The sequence below is a fragment of the Pelecanus crispus genome, chromosome 18 (genome assembly GCF_030463565.1).
Source record: "Pelecanus crispus isolate bPelCri1 chromosome 18, bPelCri1.pri, whole genome shotgun sequence".
In the NCBI taxonomy this organism is placed as follows: Eukaryota; Metazoa; Chordata; class Aves; order Pelecaniformes; family Pelecanidae; genus Pelecanus; species Pelecanus crispus.
The window spans coordinates 6,782,914-6,807,501 of record NC_134660.1 but is presented as its reverse complement, the minus strand read 5'-3'; the positions used below and the strand labels follow the sequence as shown (position 1 = coordinate 6,807,501).

Sequence of the window (24,588 nt, the reverse complement as noted above, 5' to 3'; positions counted from 1 at the left end):
GCATCACCTCCCTGATGTAGTCTGAGAGCTGTTCTTGTACCCAGGGCCCTTCTGAGCACAGCCCCTCCCTGAGCATCCGCAGGCACGTGGCACTGCACGGTCCTGACAGCCCTCGCTGGCTGGGGAGTCTGGGCAAGTTTCCTTGCCTCCGCAATGGTGCTGGGTTGTGCTCCTGGCCGAGGAGGCCTTTGGGGCATGGGAAAGAAGGCATGCTGAAGCGCTAATGCCAGGAGAAGATGCAGCGCCTGAGACCCAGAGATGAGGCCCACACAGTGGGGAGGAGTTTTCTGCAACTCCCTTGGGTGCTTGGCATCTGGTCACATGTACTCAGGTCAGTCCAATCTGTTTCAATGTTCCTAGGGCTGATCCTCCTCTACTGTGGGAAAGTCTTCTCTCGACAGTAAATCCTACCAGGAAAGACCACGGCCAAGAACCCTCGGAGTACCTCCACCTTTCCTGTAACCCCTGCCCTCTTCCGTTCAGCGCTGCAGCTGTCTTTGACCAAGCCTCGTAGCTGACCGACCTGGAAGAAGACCTTCTTGTTGCCCTCCGCATGCTTTGCGTGATTCAACGCCAGGTGGCCTTTGGCTTTCCTAACCCCAACCCTGCATACCCAGACAGCCTGGCAGATGTTCTCCCCAGACCAAAGGACAGCGAGAGGAAGACAGCTGAAACCATTGGCACAACCTGGCTGCCTGGAGCTGCCACAGCTAGGGACCATCGGAGCGAGCTCAGAGAGAGGGAGGAGAGAGAAGCACGTGGCACGTCCTTAAAGAGAGGGGCCTTTGGGTGCTCCGCTGCCGTGGGCAGCGCCGGGCAGAGCTGGGCCTCTTCCTGCAAAGGGAGTTGCAAACAATCGCACTTCACTGCCCCAGGTCAACTTCCCCTGCCTGCACAAGACCCCTCCACCACTTGGGGCTTGGCTTCTGCCCATGCTGACACAATTCTGACTGGGATATCCTTGGGATCTCTTACTGGCACGCAAAAGGAGCCGGCATCGCACACCAGGCATGTTCAGAAATGAGGAAGTGAAATGACGGCGTTGACGGAAACCAAAACACAACCCGTGCCATTAGGTAGGATATGTTTCTTTGGAGGTGAGTCTGTTGGAAAATTACTGCCCGCGTGCAGTGACTGTGGGCCTGAGGCGGTGCGGGTGCAGTATAAAAGCGGGGCCTTCTCCTCACTCTCTCACCCGCTCCTCTCGCCTCCATCTCCTTGGGAACAAGGTGAGTCTGAAGCCCTTTCTTGTCTTACACCTCCTTCTCCTTCTTCTCGTCCTCCTGCACCTCCTCCGTGACTTCTCAGTGCATACCTGCCTCTCTGTCCCATCCTGGGCCTTGAGGCTGCTTGCCATGGGAGAGGGAAGGGAGCAGAAGGTGTGGCATGGAGAGAGGTTGGGGCTTGGCTGAGGCGTCTGTCTCCTGAGCTATGGGCTAGGTGGGGACCTCCCTGGCCTTGGTCGCTCTTCGTGGTGCTCATTTGGGCTGGGGGAAAGGGTCTCCTTCGTTGCGGGGTAACAGGCTGCTCTTCAACCACCCCTCGTGCTTTGTTGTCCCCTGCCCTCTCCCACAGGTGCACCTCCAGCCACAAGACATGTCCTGCTACAACCCGTGCCTGCCATGCCCTCCATGCGGGCCCTGCGGCCCGACCCCGCTGGCCAACAGCTGCAATGAGCCCTGTGTCCGGCAGTGCCAGGACTCCACCGTCGTCATCGAGCCCCCTCCCGTGGTGGTGACCCTGCCCGGCCCCATCCTCAGCTCCTTCCCGCAGAGCACCGCCGTCGGATCCTCCACCTCCGCTGCCGTTGGCAGCATCCTCAGCTCTGCGGGAGTGCCCATCAACTCCGGGGGCTCCGGCCTCTCCGGCTTTGGCCTCTCCGGCATTGGCAGCTGCTACCGCGGCAGACCATGCCTCCCCTGCTAAAGCTGCTGCCTGCACTGAGGCCTCACCTCGTTTCCCTCTTTTGACTCATTAAAGTTCTGCTGCATCCCAGCTTCTGCTTCTGTCTCATCCTTTCCCCTGACCTGGCTCACCCAAGATGCTCAGGGAAACAGATGTTGCTTGGGTCTGTTTCTGGGAAGGGGTTGCTGGGGATGGTTTTGCACTGATTGTCACCACAGTCTTGCGCTGAGTATGCTAATTCGTGCATGGAGTGATCCTCTAGTTTGTAAATTTGCCTGCCCTTTTGGGTCGGGATAGAATTACCCAACATAGTTCAGTGACTACCATCCACTTTGATGTGCACTCCTTTTCTTTTTCCTCAGGAAGCTCAACACTGTGATGCATGTCGTCAGGAGGGAATGTGGTATTGACAAGACATCGGCACTAGCTTCCCAGGAGAGGCCAGGAAACCCATCCTAACCATAGCATTCTCAAAGGGAGGAACACAGTGCAGTGGGCTGCCTTGTCATAGAACCATATTATCTTACAGCCACAGAATGGATTGGATTGGAAGAGACCTTTAAAGGTCCTCTAGTCCGACTCTCCTGCCACGGGCAGGGGTATCTGTTGCTACACCACGTTTCTTAAAGTTCCGTCAAACCCGACCTTGAACGTTTCCAAGATGGGGCATCCTATCGCTCTCTGGGCAACCTTTTCCAGTGTCTCACCACATTCATCGCAATACATTTCTTCCTTATGTCCAACCTGCATCTACCCTATTTGAGTTTAATACTGTTGCTCCTTGTCCTATCACTACAGGCCTTGATAACAAGTCTCTCTCCGACTTCCTTATAAGTCCCCTTTATATATTGGAAGGCTGCAATAAGGTCTCCCCAGAGCCTTCTCTTCTCTGGGCTGAAAAACCCCAACTCCCTCAGCCCTTCTTCATAGGAGGGGTGATGCATCCCTCGGATCATTTTTGTAGGCCTTCTCTGGAACTGACCTAAGAGGGCCATTTCTCCTTTGTACTGGGGACCCCAGACACGATGCAGTGCTCCAGGTGGGCTCTAACAAGAGCAAACTAGGGGCGGAGAATCACCTCCCTCAGCCTGCTGGCCACGCTTCTTGTGATGCAGCCCAGGGTACAATTGGCTTTCTCGCCTGCAAGCGCACATTGCTGGCTCATGTCCAATTTTTCAACCACCAGTATCTCCAAGTCCTTCTCTGCAGGGCTGCTCTCAACCATTTATCCTCCAGTTCGCATTGATATTGAGGATTGCCCCAACGCAGGTGCAGGACCTTGCCCTTGGCCTTGTTGAAGTTCCTGATGTTCACCTAGGACCAGTCCCGAAGCCTGTCCAGATCCCTCTGGACAGCATCCCTCGCCTCAAGCGTATCAGTTACACCCCGCAGCCTGGCATCATGCACAGGCTTGCTGAGGGCGCACTCAATCCCACTGTCTCTGTCACTGACCTGGTGACCCGCCTAGTGGATGAGGGAAAGGCTGTGTATGTCATCTACCTAGAATTCTGTAAAGCCTTTGACACCGTCTCCCATAGCATTCTCCTTAGGAAGCTGGCGGCTTATGGCTTGGACGGGCGTACTCTTCACTGAGTAAAAAACTGGCTGGGTGGCCGAGCCCAGAGAGTTGTGGTGAATGGAGTTAAATCCAGTTGGTGACCGGTCACAAGTGGTGTTCCCCGGGGCTCTGTTTTGGGGCCAGCCTTGTTTAATATCTTTATCAAAGATCAGGATGAGGGGATTGAGTGCACCCTCAGTAAGTTTGCAGATGACACCAAACTGGGTGGGAGTGTCGATCTGCTTGGGGGTAGAAAGGCCCTGCAGAGGGATCTGGACAGGCTGGATGGATGGGCCAAGGCCAACTGTATGAGGTTCAAGAAGCCCAAGTGCCGGCTTCTGCACTTTGGTCAGAACAACCCCATGCAACACTACAGGCTTGGGGAAGAGTGGCTGGAAAGCGGCCTGGCTCAAAAGGACCTGGGGGTGCTGGTTGACAGCCGGCTGAACATGAGCCAGCAGTGTGCCCAAGTGGCCAAGAAGGCCAACAGCATCCTGGCTTGTATCAGGAACAGTGTGGCCAGCAGGACTAGGGAAGTGATTGTCCACCTGTACTTGGCACTGGTGAGGCCGCACCTTGGATACTGTGTCCAGTTTTGGGCCCCTCACTACAAGAAGGACATTGAGTTGCTGGAGCGTGTCCAGAGAAGGGCAGCGAAGCTGGTGAGGGGTCTGGAGCACAGGGCTGATGAGGAGCGGCTGAGGGAACTGGGGTTGTTTAGTCTGGAGAAAAGGAGGCTGAGGGGAGACCTTATTGCTCTCTACAACTACCTGAAAGGAGGGTGCAGTGAGGTGGGTGTTGGTCTCTTCTCCCAAGTAGCTAGTGATAGGACAAGAGGAAATGGCCTCAAGCTGTGTCAGGGGAGGTTTAGGTTGGATATTAGGAAAATTTCTTCACGGAAAGGGTGGTCAATAATTGGAACAGGCTGCCCAGAGAGGTGGTGGAGTCACCATCCCTGAAAGCATTCAAAAAATGGGTAGACATGGCACTTACACTGAGGTGTACAATGAGGGTGGTGAAGCACTGGAAACTGGAACGGGTTACTCAGGGAGGTAGTGGAGGCCCCATCCTTAGAAACATTCAAGGTCAGGTTGGATGGGGCTCTGAGCAACCTCATCTAGTTGAAGATGTCCCTGCTCACTGCAGGGGGGTTGGGCTAGATGATCCCTAAAGGTCCCTTCCAACCCAAAGTATTCTATGATTCTATGGGAACAGATGAGGTCCGTGCAGCCATGCTGTCCACGCAGCTTTATCTCTTGGCCCGTTTTTACCAGGAAACTTTGCAAGGGAGCAACATGCTGGAGTCTACACTGACCTCCAAAGAGCAGAAAACTCTTTTCAGATGTTTATTGTCTCTTCTTGCCCTGGGAATAGGGGGGACTGAAGGGAGAAGCTAAGACCATGCTGCAGTGGAAAACATACCTCTTTTCCAGTCGTTCAGGTTTCTTTCCGTCATCCCTCAAAGACACTACATAACCTCAGGACAGGGATCCCCCCATAGAGTAGAGCATGTCTGTGCCCCTGGGGAGCTCATGAACCCCATAACCAGACATCTTCCACATGCATCCATGCTCTCCAGGCCGCTGTGTCCCACTCTACAGGCCTGAGAGACCTGCTCTTAAGCCCAGTCCACATGAGCCAGTGCTGAGGCAGATGCTGTGCTCTAACTGCTGGGATGCAACCCCCTCCTGCAGCTGAAGGGACCTGCATGGTGGTTTGCAGAATCCACCATTGCAGAATCCATGCATCGTCAGTCTTCTGCTTTGAAAAAGTATCTCTCCATTCATTTCTACGTCCACTGAACATTTATATTTTGGTTGCAAAATGAGGCAATCATGAGGCAAAAGCAAGTGTTTTCGAACCCAGCAATGTGAGGAGAGGAAGCAGCAGGGCTATCTGATTTAATTTGACAGCAAAGCCTCAGGTTCCTTTCCTGTGCCCAAGAGGTGTCAAACGTGGCCTTCGTTCAAAGCTGGCACTTTTCTCAGAGCCTCTGAGGTAGGAGACCTGTGGGGGCAGAAATCAACCTGGTTCCCCCGCTCCCAACAGCTGGAACCAGCCCAGGCCAGGCCGCCCATCAGGACTGCACGGTGCATGGCTCCACCACGCCCTCCCAGTAGCAGCCTCCTGCAAGACTTCCCGGGCAGGGACACACTCTCCCTGCCTTGCGAAGGGGTTTCGAGTTTTCGCCTTGGGCGCCGGTGGCGAGGAGGGCGCTGGCGGCGGGCCCGCGTTGCTCCGAGCGCGGTTTGCTCTGGAGGGGCCGGGGAAGATGGCGGCCGCCAGAGGCCCGGGGCGCGGCGTTGCCCCGGCAACCGCCCCACGGGGGCGAGGCTGCGCGCGGGGAGGGGCGGTTGCTAGGAAACAGCCGCGCAGGCGCCGAGCGGCACGCGGCCACCACCCCCGGGGGAGCGGCGGCCCCGGCCCGGCCCGGCCCTGCCCGGCGAGGCGAGGCGAGCTGCCCCCGCCCCGGCCAGCTGCCCCCGCCCCGCAGGCCCGGCGCCCCGCGGGGCCCTTCGCCATGGAGTTGGAGGATGACTTCGGTGAGGCTCGGGGTGGAGTCTCGCGGGGGGAAGGCGGCTGCCGCCTTCTGCTGCAGGCAGGCCCGGGCCCGGCCCGGCGACAGCAGGCCTGGGTCTGTCTCTGTGCTCTGTCTCTGAGCCAAGGGGGCTCCGGTGGGTCGCTCACTATTCTAACTGGGCCAGTGTTTTGTGTGGTGACCACGGCAGGCGTGCTTCTGGTGTGGATGGGGTCTGGCCTTTAGGAAGCATCTGAATAAAGTGGCTTATTTGGGTTAAAGTGTTGCTCCCGCCTGTAGCTGTTGTCTCGGCTGACTCCAGCCATACATTGTTAGGATTGTTGTGGATTTGTGTTTGCGTGCAGTACAGCTAAGGAACAGCGATCTGGTTTGCACACGGCATTGCTGTGGTGCCCCGGTGGCTTTGCTCATTGCAGCTCTGTGTTAACTACATCTGTTTACCTCATCAAGCCAGCTCCTGTGATTTTTGTGTTTGCTGTTTTATGTACTGTGGCGAGGGCTTTCCTCTTCCTCTGGTACTCACCTCTGTCTCCTTCCTTTTACTGGTAATGCACTTGGTCTGATCTTGTGTTGAGCCAGTTCACAGAGAAAAACCACTTCTGATTGCTCTTCCAGGGGCAGCTGAACCAGTACAAAGGTTGTCAGTCCTTCTTAATGATGAAGTCTTTAGTTTTCAGCTGTTCTAATAACCTAAACTGGTTAATGGAGATGAGGAGTGCTCACAGGTGGCAGAGCTGACAGCAGCAGCACTGCACAGCTGAGATGGAAAGGATTACATCCATCCGTCCTTTCTTCCTAGTGGCTCGCAGCACAAAGTCTGCTCAGTCTGACTTGTGGAACGATGTCTTAAGTAGCTGTCAGTCTGTGGGCTGATACAGCTCCCTGACCTGGCTGTTGAGACAACTGAGCACTAATGCATGTGTAAGAGAAGGGGATGTGATGGCAGGGGAAAGGCTAAACAGCAGCAGCCCATCTTAGTTCTGTTTAAGCGGCTGTGTAATCAAATCCTAAATGTGCTAAAAGGCTGTGCAGAAAGAGTGGCAGAGCACACGCTGGCTCCCTTGTGTGCACCCCACAGGCAGCAGAGAGGACCTGTGCCTCTTTCTGTCTGCCTCTCTTCCTCGCTGAGAATATGGAAATGTGTTGGGGTTTTGTTTTTTAATAGATGTATTAATATTTATATTTTATCTATAGATAGATTAAAAAATTATGTCATGTATACATGCACCTATGCTGCTTTACTGTTCAGTGCCTAGATTCTTAGGTGTTTTAGCTGGTTTAGTAACTCCTCAGCTCCTAAATAATTGCATGACTTATGAAAAATTTCACTTAGAAGTCACATGCACCATGTGAGGCATGCTGCTTCCTCAGAAATTAAACTAAATTATCTGGTATTCTTCCTGAAGCAAAACTAGCTGTTGATCAAAAAAGATTTGGTTCAGACTGACAATGCTCCTGAAGGCACTGGTGGGTGTGTCATCATCCCACTGATTCTCCTCTAAGATAGCTGGAAAAGTACTGCTGTCCTCGTTCACTTTGAGTAAGTGTGGTTACCTACCGAATATGGTAACTTAAAGACTTATTATGTTCAGTGCTACTCACTATTCTCTGTCTGTTTTGACTAACATCCCAATCACTGTAAACTTCAAAATGAATTTGTTATGCAAAACAGCTGCCTGCCTTAATGAATGGTTTCAAACTAAGAACAAGTGGTTTAACTCCCTAAGACCACAGCCCTGATGTGGTGGTATGTTTTTTTTCCTGCTTTGCTGTGTTAGTGATGCTAGATCTTGTCTTTCTAACTAGTTTTTTTTCCCCTCTCTGTTCTTCCGTTCTACTAGACATTTTGGATCCAGACAGATTAATACAATGTCCGTATAATAAGCATCATCGAATCAGAGCCTGTCGGTTTCCCTATCACCTGGTAAAGTGTAGGAAGGTAAGCTGGACTGCCAAACAAGGCACTGAATGCAAGTAGTTCTGTGCATTTAAATATGATGCGGATGTTCTCATTCTTGTTGCTTTTGCTGACTGGCTGGTGTAAGTTCCTGACAAATAGCCTTGTTCAACCTTTATTTCCTATAACTTTATTATTTGCTTAGTAATAGCTTCAAGCATATATTCATTTACCCAAGACCAGTGTGGCTTTTTTGAAAGGAGATAGAGATTCTTCACGGTCAGGTCAGGGAGGAAATTCTGGTCTCTTCCACCCGCTCACATGGAGGTCAGATACATTTTTCCACTTTAAGTTGAAGAGAGAACTCAGTCTGAGTTACATGCACCCCTTCTGGCTAGCCAGAGTAGAAGTGTTGTGATGTTGTAATTCATTCTTTAAGTGCTGGAAATGCAGCTGCATAGCAAGGTTGGGTTTTTTTGTTTTGCTAATAACTATTTAATGTGCATCTGGCAGAAACTGCACGCCCTGGGCTCAGCACATATGGGAGAGGGTCTTTTCCCCTCTCCATCTTTTCTCCAGAATTTGAATACAAATAATTCAATAGGAAGCATTCCTTCCCCTCTTCTCCTCTGTTGTCGTCATGGTTTGTTTTCTTTAAACTTGTCAAGTGCTAGCATCTGATTGAGCTTTGGGTTTTTGCTGAGACCTTTTGAAACCCGGTTGTTCCTCTTTAAGTTTGCCAGTGTGTTTTTAGGATAGTATAACAGTGCTGTGCCTTCCACTTAAGGTGCAGTGGTGGGGTGTGTGTCCTGGTATCAGTACTTATAAACAATGCATTTTGGTGGAACTAGAGCCTTAAATAATATTAAGTAACTAGTGGAAGTGGTGGGCAGAGTGAAGTGGCAAGCACCTCCATCTTTCCAACGTTCAAGAGGGCTGAAATTTTCCTTGTTGACCCGCTGCAAGTTTTGGCAAGAATGTGCATGTGAGCTAGGTGAACAATGTTGGCTAGTAAACCATGTTGGTTTTCTCCTTGTGTTGCAAAATTGATGACCAGTTTTGGCAAGCTTACCTAGTTAGGAGGACAAGGCGAGACAGTGATCGCCAGTCAGACGCAGTTGGTGTCTGTAAGTAATTAGCAGAAGAAGGGCTTGGGGATTATAATCTGATCCATCTGAAGATGCCAGTGTGATTATTTGCAGTGGCAAGCATCTGGGTGGAGATTGTCCTTCTTGCTTGACAGTTTGTTGAATTTCCTTTGCATACCCTATGCATTAAATCCAGTTAAACGTTTCCACCTGCCTCAGCTTCCAATTGCTTTGTGCAGAATGCAGCCCTGCCACACAAATGGGGACAGTGCAAGCAGAGCAAGTTGAATCCTCTCAGCTTGAACTGCATTAGCATTAAGCTTCTGCTGTGCGGCCAGAATAGCTTGCTCAACGTAGTTGAAGCAAATGATGGACACATGAGGACACAGCAACCCTGGGTGTATAGACCGGGTATTGACAACTGCTTTGGATGTGCCTGCAGCCTGTGCTGCAGTCATGTATCAGCAGTAGTGGAGGAGACACTGCCTTGAGCAGCATCTGTACAAGGCACTTCTGCCTCTGCCTCAGGTGCAAGTCTGATCCATGACCTGCATCAGCCAGAACCAGGCAGGCACTGGGACAGTGGCAAAGTTGTGCATTCCCAATAAAGGCTGTGTCATCTGCAGGGGGTGGACTAATTTACAGTAGTGACAGCTGAGCACTGCCAGTAGAACATGTCATAGAATCACAGAATGCTTTGGGTTGGAAGGGACCTTTAGAGGTCATCTAGCCCAACCCCCCTGCAGTGAGCAGGGACATCTTCAACTAGATGAGGTTGCTCAGAGCCCCATCCAACCTGACCTTGAATGTTTCTAGGGATGGGGCCTCCACTACCTCCCTGAGTAACCCGTTCCAGTTTCCAGTGCTTCACCACCCTCATTGTAAAAAATGTCTTCCTTATATCCAGTCTAAATCTATCCTTCTTTAGTTTAAAACCATTCCTCCTTGTGCTGTCACAACAGGCCTTGCTAAAAAGATTCTCCCCATCTTTCCTGTAGGCCCCCTTTAAGTACGGAAAGGCCACAATAAGGTCTCCTCACAGCCTTCTCTTCTCCAGGCTGAACAACCCCAACTCCCTCAGCCTGGCCTCGTAGGAGAGGGGCTCCAGCCCTCAGATCATTTTTGTGGCCTCCTCTGGACCTGTTCCAACAGGTCCATGTCCTTCTTGTGCTGAGGGCCCCAGAGCTGGACGCAGGGCTCCAGGTGAGGTCTCACCAGAGCAGAGCAGAGGGGCAGAATCCCCTCCCTTGATGTGCTGGCCACACTTCATGTGAGGCAGCCCAGGATACGGTTGGCTTTCTGGGCTGTGAGTGCACATTGTTGGCTCATGTCCAGCTTTTCATCTGCCAATACCCCCAAGTCCTTCTCGGCAGGGCTGCTCTCAATCCCTTCATCCCCCAGCCTGTATTGATATTGGGGGTTGCCCCATCCCAGGTGCAGGACCTTGCACTTGGCCTTGTTGAACCTCATGAGGTTTCCACAGGCCCACCTCTCCAGCTTGTCCAGGTCCCTTTGGATGACATCTTGTCCTCCTGGTGTGTTAACCACACCACTCAGCTTGGTGTCATCTGCAAACTTGCTGAGGGTGCACTCGATCCCACTGTCTATGTCATTGATGAAGATGTTAAACAGCACTGGTCCCAGTACAGACCCCTGTAGGACACCACTTGTCACTGGTCTCCATTTGGACATCGAGCCATTGACCACGACCCTCTGGATGCGACCATCCAGCCAATTCCTTATCCATCGAACAGTCCACCCATCAAATCTATATCTCCCCAATTTAGAGAGAAGGATGTTGTCGGGGACTGTGTCAAACGCTTTACAGCAGTCCAGATAGACGACATCCATTGCTTTTCCCTTGTCCACTGATGCAGTCACTCCTCCACAGAAAGCCACTGGGTTGGTCAGGCAGGACTTGCCCTTGGTGAAGCCGTGCTGGCTGTCTCGAATCACCTCCCTGTCTTCCATGTGCTTGAGCCTATGCATCTAGGAGGATCTGTTCCATGATCTTCCCAGGCACAGACGTGAGGCTGACAGGTCGATAGTTCCCAGGGTCCTCCTTTCTTCCCTTTTTAAAAATGGGCACAACGTTTCCCTTCTTCCAGTCAGCAGGGACTTCACCTGACTGCCATGACTTTGTAAATATCCAGGAGAGTGGCTTGGCAACTAGATCAGCCAATTCCCTCAGGACTCTGGGATACATCTCATCAGGTCCCATAGACCTGTGTACATTCAGGTTCCTCAGGTGATCTCAAACCTGATCTTCCCTTACAGTGGGATTCGGGAGGGGTGAGGAGAGAGGTTGCCGGTGAAGACCGAGGCAGAGAAGTTGTTGAGTACCTCAGCCTTCTCCTCACCTGTTGATACTAGGTCGCCATTCTTTTTCATGGCGGGGTTATGCTTTCTTTAACCTTCCTTTTCTGGTTGACTCACCTGTAGGAGCCCTTCTTGTTATTCTTTACATCCCTTGCCAAATTCAGCTCCAGCTGTGCCTTGGCCTTCCTGACCCCCTCCCTACACAACTGGGCAACTTCCCTGTACTCTTCCTAGGATATCTGTCCCTGCTTCCACTGCCTGTGCAGTTCCCTCTTACTCTTGAGTTTGACCAGCAGGTCTCGACTCAGCCATGCTGCTCTCTTCCCTTCCTTGCCTGATTTCTTACACTTGGGGACTGAGAGCTCTTGCGCTCTATGGAAGGTGTCCTTAAAGATCTGCCAGCTCTGTTCCGTTCCCATGTCCCTGAGGAGCGTTTCCCAGGGGGTCCTTCTGACTAACTCCTTGAAGAGCTGGAAGTTGTGTCTGTGGTAAAGTTTTAGTTGAATGTTAATCCTGTAGCACCGAAGTCTACAGGTGGAATGCTACCAACTCCCTAGCTGTTTTGAAAGGCTTAAGGAATTTCTCTGCCTTTGTGCCTGCTTATTTATAAAAATCTGAATGGTTTAGATTTGCCTAACATCTCTCCCCTATTGTTTTTAAAATAGTTTCACCTGTGCTGTAAACCATGCAGCCATATTGCTAGTGTTGCAGCAAATTGTCGGGAGTTTAGCTGAGGGTATGTTTCATTTCAGTCAGCTCAAGGGTGGCTCGGTTTCTCAGTGACTTGTGTTTTAAAGAACAGTCATGTTAGTTTCCCCTTGCATTTTTAGTAAGTGTCTGAACAATATATTGCCATTCCTTGTTTGGTCTCTTTTTAAAGCAACAAATATCCTTGGGGTTTTTTCTGTGGATTAGCAAGAGATAAGTGAACTTGAGAGATATGGCACATGATTTTGGTTTTCCCTTTTCTAGAGCTACCCTGAAGTTGCGAAGGAATTGGCCACGTGCCCCTTCAACGCTCGCCATCTAGTTCCTCAAGCTGACCTCAGCGATCACATAACAAAGTGCAATGACAAAGGGTTCATTGAGCAAGATATAGGTAAGAGAACCACCTGGGTTCCAAGATGTTTGTTCACCCTGGGGACTGAAGTCTCCTGTTTGTAAGGAGAGCTTATAGAATAACCAAAAAGTGGGAGTCAAATTTTTGTCTGTAGTTTTGTGTGACACAGCAGCTTTGGGGAAACTTGAGTCTTACTTGCTTTGATGTATTGGGTAGGTTCATGAGAATATTGCAGACACTCCCAGTAGGCCTTGCACATATTTTGTTACCAGGCTTGTTGAATAAAAAGGTTGTACCCTAGACTGTGCACAGCGAAGTACCTACAGCAGGAGTTGGGATGCTTTAATGACCAGGACAGGCACTTCTTTTTATAGAGCTGATCTCCCTTTGAGGCTTGACCACTGATGCCATGTGAAAAGTTGATTTCTACCAAACAGGTGTCTAAGCTATGGAAGCCTCTGCAGCTGTTCTCCTCCAGGGCAACCTGAACAGTTCACTCCCACCAAGAGATGGGGCAGCTCCTCTTCCAGGCTGCTCTGCTTCTGCGCTTGCTTCTTCTGCCATACAATTAAGATTTCAGTCTCCTGCCCAGTGAGACAAGGTGGGAAGGGGGCTGTCCAAAACCCTCAAAATATTTAGGAAGGCATCCTGTGCTGTGCAATGTCTTTTACATCCCCTGCAGTGGCTCTTTAACTATTGCCACACTACAGAGCAGATAGATAGTTTTCTATCTTCTGTAGAGTTGCACTGAGGCTAGCAGTGATGCCTGCATTCATGTAAGCAGGTTTGCTCTTCACTCGAGCATTCCTGCTGCAAAGTTCCAGGGAGCTGAGTCTTTCCCCGTTCATTGAAAAAAGCGAATTTGAAATTGCTCAATTTCAGATCAGTACCTGGCTCCTGGGTGTACCTAACCTGTTTGTGTTGTGGAGGGTTTCCTCTAAAGCCAAGAGATGTTTTACAGATTGATCCAAATCACTTAATGCCTCTGAAGCAGGATTGGCTGCTAGTCACTGACTTTTCTCTTCCTGAAGTGAATCAGTCCTCTGGCTTCCAGAGAGAGCAGATGAATGCTGTGAGCACATGGCAGGCACCGCCATGTGAAGAAGACTGGGAAACAGGTGAGGAACTTCCCCACCTGCCACACTGCTGCCTTCTCCCCGGTCCTGTCCTTCAGCTCCACTTGCAACAGTGTGAGTCCAGAGGTGCTGTTCATTTAGGTCTCACTTGTAGGACACCTTGCTTATCCTCATTCCTAGAAACATGCATCTCTCCACCCAGCAGGCTTTTCTTGGTATAGCGAACTATTCAACATGCCTGCTGTAATTAGCATGGAGATGTATTTCCAAGCATGTGCTCCTTCCCATATAAGCTTTTGTACTTTGTGATGACAATGGAAACATGATAACTTTTATGTTCCTCAGTTAAAATGACGGTGAAGCAGACACATTCATCATTAGATCAACTTTTACTCCCTCTTGAACATGTAGAAATATGACAGATATTCCTGATCTGATGGTGGTTGCTGGAGTTTCATAGTTGTGAGACGCAACATCTGTTTCCTCTTGCAGAGTATTTGGAGCAGTCAGATTCTCCTTTTGTTTGGGGCATGACCAATTCTGGCATAAACAGGTTAGCGAATGCGAGTTTGATTCCTTACAACAATGTTTTGTATAGAGGAATATGGCAGCCTACTTTCAACCCAGCCTTGATGGCTGGACATGGGCTGACTTTGCTGCTGTACAAACCCTGGGAGGAGGGATACTGATTGACAGTGAACACTCTTAGGGTGCTGGTTCCGTGTTACTTGCTTTCTCCTATGGCTGGCCCGTACAAGAGGAGGAAGCCCTTAGGAACACAGATACTCCCTGCTCTTGTGTGCATGTGGCAGGCTGCTCTTCCTGCCCGTGGCTTATGTTCAGTTCCTGCTGGATGTCTGGCCAATGTGCAGGGCAGAAAGGTGCTGAGCCTTTATGGTGACTTTGGAAATGTGGCCAGGTCCTTCCATCTGGAGCTTTTTCAAACAGTTGCTGAGCTTCTTTTGAGCTAACAGTTAGCTAGCAGTCCCTTGTGACCTCCTGACACCTTAAAATTGGCAGATGTGCTGGCATTAGGGCCCTGTGTTAGCAGAAATCCCCCCCACTGGCCCTTTGCAAAGCAAAATCGAGGTTTGGGGGAGTGAGGAGCTTAATGGCCAGCCGTGAACTGGGTGGAGCTGTCTTGACTGGTGGTCATTGATCCGACAGTAGATCGTGATTGCAGGCTGTATACAAGATGTGGTGGCACCACCAGCATTGCCAAAGCATGTTTTAAGGTTTGTCTAAGCCCATACGCAGCAACAGTCCTGCACCTGACAGCTCTGCAGTGCTGTATGAGCTCAACCATGATACACCTCCCCTCCCATAAGGGGTGACAACAGTGCTATCTTGTTTCACTTGTTACGCTTTTTGGAAAACTTTCTAGTGTTCAGAGCATATATAGCTCTTCTAAGTACCACCATCTCCAAATGGCAAAGTACCATCCCGTTTCGTCCCTGCTCTCCTCCATGCTATAGTAAAACGCATAAATTTGAGCAAGTGCACTTGTCAGGAGAAGTAACTGAAGTCTTTCAGTTCCAGAGCCACCTCTGAACAAAAGAATTGCTTGCCTTCGAGAGTACGTGCCCCTGAGTCCTTCCCATACGCCGTGTCATGGAAAGGCTGTAAGTACCATGCATGTGGTTTTGGCACTGTGACTTCTGTAGATGGTGACAGTTGCTGAAATCTGGCTGCAGCAGTGCTTTGTGGCCACCACTGCATGGACAGGAGGGGTAGTATGTAACACCTGCCTCCTTGAGAGCAGCTTTTGAGGGAATCTGGTGCTTGGATCATCCTCTGTATTCTTTATTTCATATTCTTCACAGGCCCACAGTGCTCCCATTTAAGCAGCCCTGCTCCCCAGCCACTTTGGCTCTGTCTCTGAAGTCCTTCTGCACTAGCCCCTTTCACCCCCACCCTCCCCTGCCCCATCTTAAACCAAACAATTTCCTTGCTTTGTGCAACTCCGCTCGCTGTCAGCAGGGGTAAAACTAGGGCTGCTTAAGCCAGCCCTACTGGGGGAAGAAACTATCAGACTACATCTGGAGGTGGGAGGGAGGGAGCTTCCCGTGTTGAAGTGTCCGACACAGAAATCACAAACCGTTATTTGTCATTAGCAGCAAAGCAAAATCTTAAAGGTGCTTTGAGGAAGGACTCTGTTGTTTCCCACTTGGAGCAACTAAACCTGGTATTCTTGGGGCTTTGCAGGCATGGCTTCTGCACAAGCCAGTGACTGTGCAATTGCCATAGTGTCAGCCTGAATCTGCCGAACCAAATTAAAATGTCACTTGCACATAAGCCTTGCTGCCAAGGTGGCAAGTGCTGCTTCAGCAAAGGCCACTCTCACTTGGGGGAGTGGAGGAAATTCTTGTATTTTTCTCCGTACAAAGTTTTCTCATACAAAAAATGTGTCTTGCCCTTTTCAGAGCTTGGAGTATTAGTGTCTCTTCCCCCTGGAATTTCCTTCCTCGCAGCACTAAATAGCTCCCTTTCTAGGACCACAGAGATGGATACCTGCGGATGGCAGGTATTTTCTGGACCTCATGGCAGGACTCTAGACTTGGCTGTTGCTGCATGATGTGTTTTTGCAACATTTGAGTTTGTAAAACCATCCTTGGTTGCCGAATCTTTTTCCCAAGCATTAGTTTCATAAGTTACCCTGATCTTCATTTGGTGATCTTTGTTACTGAGTAACTGGACTGATAAATTTATATACCACCCACTGAGAAACCTTCCCTCCTCAGACAGCAGTGAGTAGTTAACAGGAAAAATGCAGGAATTAGCAAGTCTCTGTTGGTTCAGTTGTCAAATGGCAGCGCTGATGAGCTGTGAAGTTGTTCTATTTGCTCCAGTGATTTGGAAACAGCAGGAGAGCTCTTCTGAAGTGGTAATGGGTTTTAAGGGGCAGGGGTGGGGAAGGGAGGTGATTTTAAGTAGAGGAACTAGGGTCTGATTAGGTTCCTAATCAGAGAAGTGATAGTGGGAAACAGAACAGCACAGGGGGTGCACGTACCGCTAAAATCTTGTCCCTTAGCTTGATGCTCTGAAATAAGTGTGCGCATCTGCAAGAGGCCCCTTCAGACTTGTGTACTTACGATGTTTTGTCCTAACTGTAAATGAAGGGATCCAATTCTGCTGGGGGTGCAGGGGAGAGGAAATGCCCTGCAAAAATGGCGCATTTCTGTGAATTCAGGCCTTTGTGTAGCAGGAGTTATTACAGTCCCATTTTAGTGGAAGTCAGGAACCACACAACAGAGTAATTTCCAGGAATTTCTACCCTGCCTCATGAGCATGTGTCTTGCATCTCCAAAGCAACACTACACATTACTGTTCTCAGGGTTATATGGTGTCTAGAGTGATTTCTGTGGAACTTTTACTGGACATTAGTGAGAATATTTGGTTGTTTTCTGGGGAGGTGCAGAAAACCTTCTCTGCGGTAAGCTGTGGCATAACATCTGTAGCTAGTGAAGTCATATTTGAGGGCCTGTTACAGCCTGGAGAGCATGAAGTAAGTTCTGAGAGTTTTTCCAGCCTGTAAAGAGCCTAAGACTTCCTACTGCATAATGTTTAATTAAAATCATCCGCATCAGCCACACCTAGATGTTATGTGCATGCACTTTTGCTTTTTATCTTGTCAGCATCTGAGTTTGTCCACATAGGGTACGTAAAGTGGACAGTTATGGTTTTAAACTACATTGTCATTTACAGAGACTTCTGTCTTCTTCCTAGAAAGCATCCTGATCGCACCTTTGCAGCTTCAAGCCTTAAGCCTTAACTTTGTCACATGGGTGCCTGGTGCTTCAAGCCATACAATAATGGGGAATCCTCTGAATTCCTTACAATATGCATAATATTGTAAACAGGTGAAGTTGAAAGAGTACACTTAAGTACTTGTCTAGTTTCCATTAGGGTTTTGTAGTAGTCTAACACTTAAAACATGTTTGAGAGCTCTAATGTAACTGTTCTTTGTTGGGGGGGGGGGGGCAGGGAGGCAGGAATGGTTTAAATCACTAAAAATACATGTTTGGGACTGTGTAAATGTTTGGATCAAGCAGTGTATTTCTAAAAATGGATGCAAAGTACAAAATGGGATCTAAATACACAAACACAAAGAATTAAGAAACCAGACATGGTATTTTTTTCTAGAAAGAAATTAATGCCTTTCACATTTTGACAAGAATGCTCCTCAAAATACTGAATTTTCTCCATTTGTATTACTACCAATGTAAAATAATATATGTTAACTAAAATGTGCAAAATTAGGATTATTTTAAAGCTTGGTTCTGTCAAGGTTCTTGTTGGCAATTTAGAATAAAAAGGTTATGCATACTCTTGGACCCATTTTATATTCCTAAAAGACATCTGCAGTGATTTGTTATAGTCTTGTTCTGTTGAATAAGTAAATGCTTATACACAGTAAGCCCTCTACTCAAATAAAGGTTGATTATTCTGTTTGTCACTTTGAATGAAAGTGGTGACAAATGTCAGCTGTTTGATTGTTTCTGGTTTGACTGCAGTAGCTTATTTGCAGGATTAGTGGGCCAGAGCATTATAACTTTACGGATAGATGCCATAATTAGGCCCCATTACCCTAAGTTCATTTAATTGCCAGTTGGTGAAAGACTGGCAGTACTTACTGCACTACCTACCTGCTTTTTCTTGGGTCTCACCACTTGTCTGCACTGCAGAGGAGGTGAGCTTTGGGTGCACCTACTCCCAGGAGGCACATTATCCCAGGCCCCAGCTCTTTGTCCTGGGAGAGCACTGTTCCCCAATAGCCCTGCCTTCCTGGAGAGGACCAGAGGGGCATGGAAGGTCATGGTTGTGACTTCAAAACATCCCCTGGCCACAGTAATCAGGGGATAGGGACCACACAAAGTGGGTTTGTCTTGTAGGGTAGGTGCAGCCAGCACATGATAGAGCTCTGAGATCTGAAATCCTGTGTCCTCCTGGGTGGCTTCCTTAAGCACGGCCTGCACGTGCCGCTGCCTGGAGAGAGCGGAAAACCCATGATTTTACTGTTCCCTGCAGTGGTTTGGGAATGCAAGATTAACAGGCTGTAACGATGTAAAACACAAAGATGACCATCCTCCAGCATTAAGACTATTTAAAATCCTAGTATCATCTGTCATTGGGCTGTTAGGATGAAGCTCCCTCTGATTGTTTTGTATTTACCACAAGACAAGGAGTATTTTTAAAAGTACACCAAGTGGTACCTACTCTGCAAGGTGACAGAGCGAGGACTTGCATGTGACTATCACCACAGTCACAGCCACGTATTCTTGTGTTAAATCCTCAGTCTCTCTTACGATGGGCATGCTGTGCAGTGCTGGAGCCTTCACCCCTTTCCCTAGAGGCTGGATGTGTCCCTTGCCAGGAGAAGCTGATGGGATGTGGGGAAATTTTGGATTGTTTCGTCTGGAGAAGAGGAGGCTGAGGGGGAGACCTTATCGCTCTCTACGACTACCTGAAAAGAGGTTGTAGGGAGGTCAGTGTTGGTCTCTTCTCCCAAGTAACTAGCAATTGGATGAGAGGAAATGGGCTCAAGTTGCGTCAGGGGAAGTTTAGATTGGATATTAGGAAAAATATCTTTACTGAAAGCGTGGTCAAGCATTGGAACAGGCTGCCCAGGGAGGTGGTGGCAGACGTGGCACTTGGGGACATGGTTTAGTGGGCATGGTGGTGTAGGGATGATGGTTGGACTGATGATCTTAGAGATCCTTTCCAACCTTAATGATTCCTAGTTTTACTTTCATTAAAAATAATCCAGCCACCAAGCCAGGAAACATGAAATTAATTATTACTGTCCCCTTAATTGGTTTAGTGGTGGACTTGGTAGTGTTAGGTTAATGGTTGGATGGGACGATCTTAAAGGTCTTTTCCAACCTAAATGATTCTATGATTCTATGAAATATCAGCCCCTTTTGGACCTGCTGGGGGTGGTTCTGAGTACATGCCTGGGTGACTCTCCCCCAGCCTGAGTTTCTTGGTGGCTCAGTGGTGCCTGTGCTCACTCTGTGAGCACTCCTGTGGGTGCACCCTGCCTGCTGGGCCATTTCTGCCTTGTCTGAGCTACCAGCTCTGTGGCAGTAAGGACTGGTCTGACTAGAAATGCCTGTGGAAGTTTGGGTTAGAAATGGTTGTGTCTGCAGTTGTCACTGGTGACTCGGGAGGGAGGAGAGGAGGCAGCATTTGCCTTTAGGCACAGATTCCTGTGTGTTGGGGAGCCTGGACACAATGGAGTTCCTTGTTGTTCCTCCTAGTGCCCGCAGCCCTGCGTGGTGTCTGATGGGTCTCTCCTGACCCCCGATTTGCACCCGGCCGCAGAAGTGCAGCAGCTCTGCTCAGCGGTGAGGTGCACCTGGGCTGTTGGTGCAGCTCCAGGACCCACAGAAGTCTAGTGCTCTGCTGTGTCCCTGCGGCTCACCATATGGTTCTGCACAGACTTTTTCCCACTGAAGGGGTGAGCCTGCGCTGCAGGACACCCCCATGCTATTGCTGTGCCCCACTGGGGTGGAGCACGGCCAGGGGCACAGGCCTGTGTGGATTGGTGGTGAACCAGATGCTTCTCCCTTGTGGGCTCTGTGTTCCCTGTGGGCTGCGATTCGGTCAGCGCAGCCTGCTCCCTGCAGTTCCCCCTGTGGGGGCCCTTGCTTGCTGGATCCTTGCCGAGTCAGACATTGCTCCATACCTTGGCACTCTGGGCTAGGGTGCCCAGCTCCTCTCTGCTTGGCCACCGGCTGCAGCTGGAGCAGGGACACCATGAGCAGGGCCTTCTGCCACTTCCCACGCTGTCCCTGCCGTTCTCATCTGCAGGATACAACACATGCTTTCCCTCAGCAGAGCTGCAGTCCACTGGCACAGGAAAGAAGCGTCCTTTCTCCAGCCTTCCCTCTCCTCCCACCAGTTCCAGAGCACTGAGGAAGGGACAAGTCCCTTTCCTCCCTGACTCAGTGGCCAGAGCCAGGCCTGCACGCAGATTCGTTTATTTTTCACTTCACTGTTTTGGGGAGGAAGGGGGTGCTCTGCCTTCAGTCACACATCTTTTCAGGCTCAAGGTCTGGATGGATGACTTTGGTTCTTACAAACTGCCCTTCTGGCACTCAGCGGTTTGCACTGCCAAGGACTCTGGGCCCTTTACTGCTGGCTCCAGAGGTCCCTACAAGTCCACTCAATCCCTGAGCACAGCCAGCGGCACCACTTTCTCCTGGTCCCCTCCACTTTCCCTGTGATCTAGAGATGACCACAGGGTGCCTGTAATCCCACAGAGATGCACGCGCAGCTGCAGCGTGTCCATATGCATGGTTCACGTCCAGTGGCGTAGCCCTAGAGAAACACCCTCCCCTGCCTCAGCAGTTCAGACTGTGCTCTTTCCTTGGTGCTGCATTCAGCTAACTGGGTTTTGGGGTAGTTGCATTTGTTCCCAGTCGATATCCGGGAGACCAGCGCTGTCCAGTGTCCTCCCCGTCAAAGGGGGCAGGGATCCTTGTTACTCCAAATAAGCAGCTTTGAATCCGATCAGTTAAATCCCACTTAGTCACTCTTGTAACTTAATCATTGCACATAGATACAGAGTCCTGAACTGTATTGGCTGCTACCCACTGCAAAAAGGGAAGAGGGCGAAAGGGAATAAGGAAGATTTTCCATCATGGTGATGTTTTGCAGACAAACATGAAGTGCTGGAGGTGCGAGAGAGACAAGGGAACAGATCTACCTGGCAGGGCAAGGAAACACCAGCTGCAAAAATGTCCCTTCACACTTGTCCTGGAAGGTGGACAAGCTCCTGGTATTGTTTTGCCTTTGGAGTTCAGGGTCCAGCTGCTTGGTCTGTGCTGTGGTCAGGAAGGCTGGAGAAGAGCTGGGTGGTGGTGGGGACCAGGCTGTCCAGGGACTCTCTCCCGAGACTACAGCCCTCGTGTTCTAGGTATATCCCTCACGTTGCAGCAGCAGTTCAGCCGGGGTTACACTGATAAGTTGCACGTGGTGTTTCCTTTAACTCCCCAGGGAACCACCTCCTGCTTCTGAGCTTCAGGTTCCAGCAGGCAAGACCGCCTGGGGTTGCTGAAGGCGGCACAAAGTCTCCTTTTTCTGGCAGATCAGGCTCTGGCCCTGGATCTCAATTTTACAACCAGACCACATTTAAGAAGTCCGTTCCCCTTTCCTGGCTTTTAGTCCAGGTTATAACTCATAAAACCAAAAGCATAGTTTCAGCTTGGAGATCATTTACAAGCGCTTGCTCAGCAATAGGCTGGAAATCAAAGCAATGTCTGCCTGGGCTGCCCACACAGCTGCAGAGCTGAGCGTATTTCTCTCGAGCCATTAGCCAAACCGGGCAGACAAGGTGTCTCCTTGTGCAGGTCTGACATGACATTCCAGAGCTGGGAGATTGAAATAGCCTGTTCACCTCCTATCCAGGGGCCGGGAAGGACCTTCCTACGCAGAGCTCCCAGCCCTGCCGATGCCTGGGTGCCTCGTGGCAGCCGTTAGTCTTCCTTGGAGCGCACAGGTCAGTGTGGGAAGGACCACAGCCGTCACGTCCCATCCTTGCTGCTGCGATATCCCTGTCCTGGGAACGGTGCTGTGAGCCACTGGGATTGCAGGCATCATCTGCTCCATGGGCAGCGGTGCCTATTGCTCCCAGCAAGCCCCTGCCGCCTGGGCTCCAGAGGTAGACGGGCACTTGCACGCTCATCGCAGAGCCCTGTCACCAAACCAGGCGGGAACCCAGGCTCTGCAGACAACGTCCCTGAGGATTTCCATAGGGCTCTTTCCACCTGCCACTGGCCAGCCTGGCCGTGCCATCCTCCCTGCCCGTAAGGAGGGCATGTGCCGCGCCAGCATCCAAGTTACTCTGCAGATACCATGATGGCCAGGGGCAGCAGCGCTCCTTTACTATGTCCAGCACAACTGATGTCTCTAACAATATACCTGCCTTACATTTTGCGAGTCTGATATCATCTGAGGCCCAGCGGGTTGTCATTTCTACTGCACATTTCCAGAACATTGCTATCACTGTTGTTCTCTGGTACCCGATCACGGTTTTATTCCTCCCCGCCCTCTTTGCTCTTAGCTTTTCACCTCCCTAAATCAAGGCACAAAGATACCCAAGAGTGGTACAAGAACAAGAGCCAGATGATTGCCTGGGGAGGAAGAGGGCAGCGTGCTGCCAAGAACCCCCCCAGGAGCGCAGCAGCTGGTGCTGGCTGGGAGGAGGGAGCGGGGCTGCGGGCAGGGGCGGGCAGGAGCACCCTCTGCAGAGCACCTGCCGAAATGCTGTGTGTGCACAGCGTTACTCTGAAAACAGGGTGCCATCACCTTTGGCTTCTGGTGCAGCACACAAAGGGAAATTTTTCATCTGCAGTTGAGGCATTCAGTATTGTTACTATTCTCATGGCTAGTGTTGCCATTGTTTTTGTGTTACTCTAAAGGCGGTGTTGATTTTTTAGTATCTGTTGTAATCATGCATTATAGGGTTAACATTTGGAAACAGTATATGTAATATAGGTGTACATATTAAGCTTCGGTTACTAGACAAGTACAAACACCCTCTAGTATTTATCTGTACTATCTTCCTTCTAACTCAATTCTATCCCACCCAATCATAATGTCGTCTTAGTCGTTATCTCCCCCTCCAATCTGCATATACGTTAGCCACATTTCAGCCTGCTTTCACTTGCTAAAATACTGGCTGCACTTAGTCTCGCTGTTTCAAAACTTTTCTCTCTCTGTTTATACCCTCCTAGATCTCTTCTACACATACAGTCACACCTTAAAGCACGCAGCTGAGTCAGCAGTGCTATTTCTGGGCTTGAGCTGCTGCTTCTTACCATACTGAAGTCCTCCGGGGGACCACCCTGGAAGACAAACCCTGACGACCTGTCTCAGCAGACTGCCAAAGGCTGCTCTGAGCTCTGTGTCATCTAGTTTATACCTACATACATCACTGGATGAATTTTTTTTTTTTTTTTTGCATTCTTTGCTGGATATTTTCTGATTTAGTAAGTGGTTTGTAGCTGTGCGGAACTTGACAAAACATAATTGCAAGAGAAAGATAATCTAACCCCTAACCTAATTTCCTAACTGATTTGATCTCACACTTTAAAGACAAAATCTCTTTAACAACAACAGCCACATTTTGCCCTCCAAGTTCTTCCTTTACTATCCTTAATTAGAACCTAGAGGGAAGGTTGAGCAGGACTCCAGCCCCCACCTCCTGCATCGTTAGCGGGAGAGAGGAAGGTCTGGCCCCTCTCCAGCGCCAAAGAGGGAGCGGGCAGAGCATGCCGAGGTCCTGGATGTCTTCCCCACAGCGTAGCTCCCACCTGCATCCTGCTCCCCCACCCTCCTCTTCCACCACCTTTTCTACCACCCTTCTGAGCCACCACCCCTTCCCGGGCCGTACAAGCCTGCCATGTCACCCCCAGTCTCGCCAGTGGGAGCCATCGCTGGAGCGCCTGGTCTGGAGCCAGCACGCACTGTCCCACGCCTTCCCACCCCACAGTGCAGCGGGACCCGCTTCCCACTGCACGATGCAGACTGGGCTACTCCACAGCATCCCTAGGACCCTCTCCCTGCTGCTGCCTTCTCTGCAGAACCCTCCTCCTCTCTCCAGCCATTCTCAGTGAACTGGGAAGAAAATCCACCCCATTTTCCATCTCCCTTCTCTTTGCACACTTTCTTTCTCCCTCCGTACGCAGGACTTCTCTGTTTTATGCCTCCCTGTGCGTCTCCACCTGGCTCCGCACTGCCCCACTTCACGGACGCCCGAAGATCCAGTCCTGTGCCCTCGGGGGGCACCTGCCACCGCACACCTTCCCGCATGGGCGAACAGCGGGAGAGACTGCAGGAGGGAGAGCTGTCACCCAGATGCCTCCTGTAGTGTCCCCTTCCCTTTGGCTGGTGGCTTTGGTTCCTTTTGCTACCCGTGCGTTTATACAAACCCTTCTCAGCGCTCACTAGTTTCAATGCCAGCTGAGCTTTGGCTTTGACCCTGGAGTAACATCTGTCCATTGCTCCGGGGTAGCTGACCCGTTTCCACCTCCAGTGAACGTCCTGAGCTCAGGCAGGGGTTCCCTGTTTGGCCAAGCCAGCCTTCTGCCTTACCTGCCTCAATATTTAGAATATTGGAATTTGTCCAGCTTGTTTAAGT

General features: G+C 50.3%; 1 protein-coding gene across 1 annotated transcript; it reads left to right on the top strand.

Annotated features, from left to right (window-relative positions):
- The first annotated feature begins 5,984 nt into the window (after nt 1-5,984).
- On the top strand, nt 5,985-15,183 carry LOC104030431 (gametocyte-specific factor 1). Its single transcript, XM_075722995.1, has 7 exons — nt 5,985-6,006; nt 7,844-7,941; nt 12,279-12,405; nt 13,398-13,484; nt 13,935-13,995; nt 14,976-15,064; nt 15,140-15,183. The coding sequence occupies exons 1-7, from the start codon at nt 5,985-5,987 to the stop codon at nt 15,181-15,183; spliced, it is 528 nt and encodes a 175-aa protein (XP_075579110.1).
- Nucleotides 15,184-24,588: the final 9,405 nt, after the last annotated feature.